This window comes from Diaphorina citri, unplaced genomic scaffold, assembly GCF_000475195.1.
Source record: "Diaphorina citri unplaced genomic scaffold, Diaci psyllid genome assembly version 1.1 scaffold6264, whole genome shotgun sequence".
In the NCBI taxonomy this organism is placed as follows: Eukaryota; Metazoa; Arthropoda; class Insecta; order Hemiptera; family Psyllidae; genus Diaphorina; species Diaphorina citri.
The window spans coordinates 1-2,195 of NW_007383640.1; the positions used below are offsets into that span (position 1 = coordinate 1).

General features: G+C 34.5%; 1 protein-coding gene across 1 annotated transcript in view; it reads left to right on the top strand.

Moving 5' to 3' along the window:
* Positions 1-177: 177 nt before the first annotated feature.
* Positions 178-2,195, top strand: part of LOC103521916 (eukaryotic translation initiation factor 4E transporter) — a 12,271-nt gene continuing 10,253 nt past the window's right edge. The window contains exon 1 of the mRNA XM_026832368.1: positions 178-639. Within this exon, the coding sequence (XP_026688169.1) occupies positions 564-639 (76 nt within the window). The 5' untranslated portion in view covers positions 178-563. The remainder of the gene's footprint in view (positions 640-2,195) is intronic.

A 2,195-nucleotide genomic window follows, 5' to 3' on the forward strand; every position in this document is an offset into this window, starting at 1 on the left:
AGCATTTGAACTAGCAAATGGAAGAAGAAATCAGCTGACTTTGCATTTTATTATCCAGAACAAAAAGCACTGTGGTGGTGGGGATAAAAAAAGTGACCACAGTGGAATATTTTGGATTAGGAAAAATTTCCATTTCACATAAATAAAATACCCCTCTTGTGTTCACGGACATTTTGTTGTGATTTTTCGTTGAAATGAAAAGAAAATTTTTGAGTTTTTTTTTTGCGAATTTATGTGATTTTTCCTGAATTTTCCTCGAGGATTTTTCCTTTGTACTTCATTTATTTGTGATCTTTTTTATACGTCCGAACTTTGTGAAAGTTTTACCCTTCAAGTGTGCTTTATATCAAAATTTCCCGTCAAGTCTTTCTCCTAGTCAAAAAGAGTACAAAATGATCTGAATATACGTGTAAACAATAATTACCTGCTATTTTTTTACCTTTGAAAGATTTCTATTAAAATTTTGGATCCAGTATAAGAGAAATCCCAGTTTAGTCGAATTCATTCCAAAGCTACAAAAGAACAAGGTCCTGTTATTAGAATATTGACTGGCTTGATAGAGGATGTGTGACACAACTGAAGTTGAAGCAGAATACAGCCCAGAGAACAAGGAAGAAGTGAACAATGGCCAAGGAAAAGGTAAAATTGCATTGGAATTAGTTTTTGTTTTTGTTTTAACAGGTTCAACAGAGAGAACTGTAACAACGGAGGTTTCATTGTCAATAAATCCAAGAGAGAAGAAGGAGAAAGTCAGCCATTCCAAGAACAAACCTTACACATTTAGGTCAATGTTTACCCTGGATGGGAATTGAATCTAGAGCCAAACACATTCAGGTCGAGTTTTACCACCGTGGATTGTCTCAGGATTGAGCTCAATTCAAGGTTGACCTGGCTATTAAGTATAGGTAAATCATCATTTCATCTAAATCCCGAGTTGGCAAACTCCAGCTCAATCACCTGTGGTAGAAATTAAACCAAGGACCTAACACTTACTAGAATACCTTTGGAGCCAACTTAGCTGGCTACATTCTAGACTTGTGATCTCACATCAGTGATCTCACTCGGATAAAGGGCCTGTACAGAATCCTCATAGGCCTGAAAAAAGCTAAAACTTCATGAGCAAAGGTTGAATAGTAAGTTGTTAACATGTTTGCTAAATCTTGTCAAAATTTTACAAACTCAAACAGTTTGTAAAATTTTAAGAATTATGGTGGAACTAAAAACAAATCAAATGCAAAGTAAAGTTACCTACATGTGAAGTGTAGTTTTAAGTTACATATTTCCCTCTTTCCATCATTATGAACCTTCACAAAGTTACAAAGGTATCCATTGAGATGTTAAAATAAAGTTTTCAAGATAAAAGATAAAATTAACACCTGTAGGTATTTATGAACAAAAACTTAGTGCTCAAGCATAAATTCCAAAGATCTAAATTTACTGGAGAGAGAGAATTTTTGTTCATAAATATGGGTGTAAAGCTGTGTGTCCACACATACTTAGTTGATCAACCATTGATTGACATTGATAGATGTCAACTGCACCGTCCACACTGCCTTGACAACATCGTTACATAGCTTCACCTTGTGGATTGATTTCCATTGACTGCCGTTGACTACACCTCAAGAACTTTCAATTTTTTACAAAAAAAAAGAAAAAAAAAATCATTGCAGTTTTATGTCTTCACAAAGTTTCATGTCTTGAGCCTCTGTAAGGAATCGTGTGTCCCTAAAGTATATTTTCCTGGGATTATTGGTCCCATTAGTATTTTTAAAAATGAAGAGAGAAGGAAGACAGGATAGGAGAAAGCCAGCCATTCCAAAAACAAACCTTATTAATTTAGGATAACAATCAGCCCGGGTGAGAATTAGAACCAAAATCCAGCACAGGCAGACAACTAGGCTGGTAGGTGTAAGTGGTTAGCATGGTGAACTTTGGATTAGGAGTAAGGAGTTAGTATCTCCTTTAACAGACATTGAAAAGAATAGAGAGGAGGAAACATTTTGTGAGAAAGTTTTAATATGGACTGAATTTTATTCGGGAAACAAAATCAAAATCTTCACAAAAATATGTGGCTTAATCTCCCGCCACAGGAGGTTGAAGTCCAAGATCAGTCATTACATTATTATTACACTTACTTGCTTACTTAGGTACCTACTTACCTATTTATTTATTATTATTATTATTATTTTTTTTTT